General features: G+C 32.4%; 1 protein-coding gene across 1 annotated transcript in view; it reads left to right on the forward strand.

Moving 5' to 3' along the window:
* The first annotated feature begins 1,014 nt into the window (after nucleotides 1–1,014).
* LOC106808526 (trifunctional enzyme subunit beta, mitochondrial-like) overlaps nucleotides 1,015–1,311 on the forward strand; it is an 11,711-nt gene continuing 11,414 nt past the window's right edge. Inside the window, exons 1-2 of the mRNA XM_014811283.1 lie at nucleotides 1,015–1,018; nucleotides 1,119–1,169. Of these exons, the coding sequence (XP_014666769.1) occupies nucleotides 1,015–1,018; nucleotides 1,119–1,169 (55 nt within the window). The remainder of the gene's footprint in view (nucleotides 1,019–1,118; nucleotides 1,170–1,311) is intronic.

Raw genomic sequence — 1,311 nt, forward strand, 5'->3', positions numbered from 1 at the left:
ACAAAACTGTCAAACTAACTAAAATCTAGAGTTGTACTGTAGCTATCTAGCAAATATATCTGTATATATAATATTAGTATTTCGTCGATGCATAGTGGTGTGAGTTCTGTAATATTGTGTGTCGTAGACACATAGATGATAGACAAGTATTTGAATGGCATGATCTGGATGGAATTGTTAGCAGTTAGGTGATATTCGTATTTATTTGCTATCATGTATTATTGTGACGGTCCAAGTACCTGTCCTTTTTACTGCATTCCACAATGTTGATCTGTTAAATTGTTTAATGTTATGCCTGCTCCTTCCTTGTTATATACTCATTTAGACTGTGACTAATATTATTGTTTATGAAATTAAATAGGCAGTGGCTTGATTTGATTTAATTGATTTATTTGATTGATTTATTTCGATACTTTAGTAACAAAGCATACATTACAACGAGAGCATAAATAAACAATATGCAGCTAGATAATTATCGAGGATGAAATTGAAAACACAAAAAGCATGACCAGCACACTTATTTCCATTGTGGTCCTTTAAAATAACATAACATATTTGTATACTACTGTATAAATTAACATATAACAAATATACACAACCCGTGTCTACAGTAATTCAGATTATTCATTTATACGAGATTAGTAAATTAAGAAGGCACTGTCCTCCATCGTCTTTACCTTTTCCATATTAAGATGTTTTTTAACTTGCCCTTTGGCTGGAGGTACGGCTGCAATTTACGAGGCTGGATGTACGGCAGTTCATTCGCTTTCATACAAACGAGACAAAGATGGCGGCAGCCAATTCTGATTTCGAAATAATGCATTGGGAAATAAATTCACGATTTGAGAGTTTTGATGAGCTAGAAAACACTCGGATTAGGTATGAAAATTAACATTATTGTAAACTTTACATCAGAAGATCGCAAATATTTTCAACAAACGACGGCTGCCGTACCTCCAGCCAGTCCGAATTAAATAAGGTTATGTCCATCTGTCTGTAGGCATTATTAGGCACATGAGTACATGAGTGTCATAGTATTGTAGTTTACATGTTGGGTGTATATTTCTTATAGGTATTATAACAGATATGTATAATAATATTTTATTTTTATTTTTCAGATGTATTAAGGTGTTTCAGCACATCACCTATAGTCAGAGCAAACGTACAAGGTAAATAAGAATGTAGTTAGGGATTAGTAATGCTTTTTTCTTCTTTTCTTTTTTCCAGATGTTGCACATACATCATTACATACATGGTATCAAAAAATATTAGTTCTACAATATTTTGGAAGGACACATTTCAATCCATATA

This window comes from Priapulus caudatus, unplaced genomic scaffold (assembly GCF_000485595.1).
Source record: "Priapulus caudatus unplaced genomic scaffold, Priapulus_caudatus-5.0.1 Scaffold284, whole genome shotgun sequence".
Taxonomy (NCBI): Eukaryota; Metazoa; Priapulida; class Priapulimorpha; order Priapulimorphida; family Priapulidae; genus Priapulus; species Priapulus caudatus.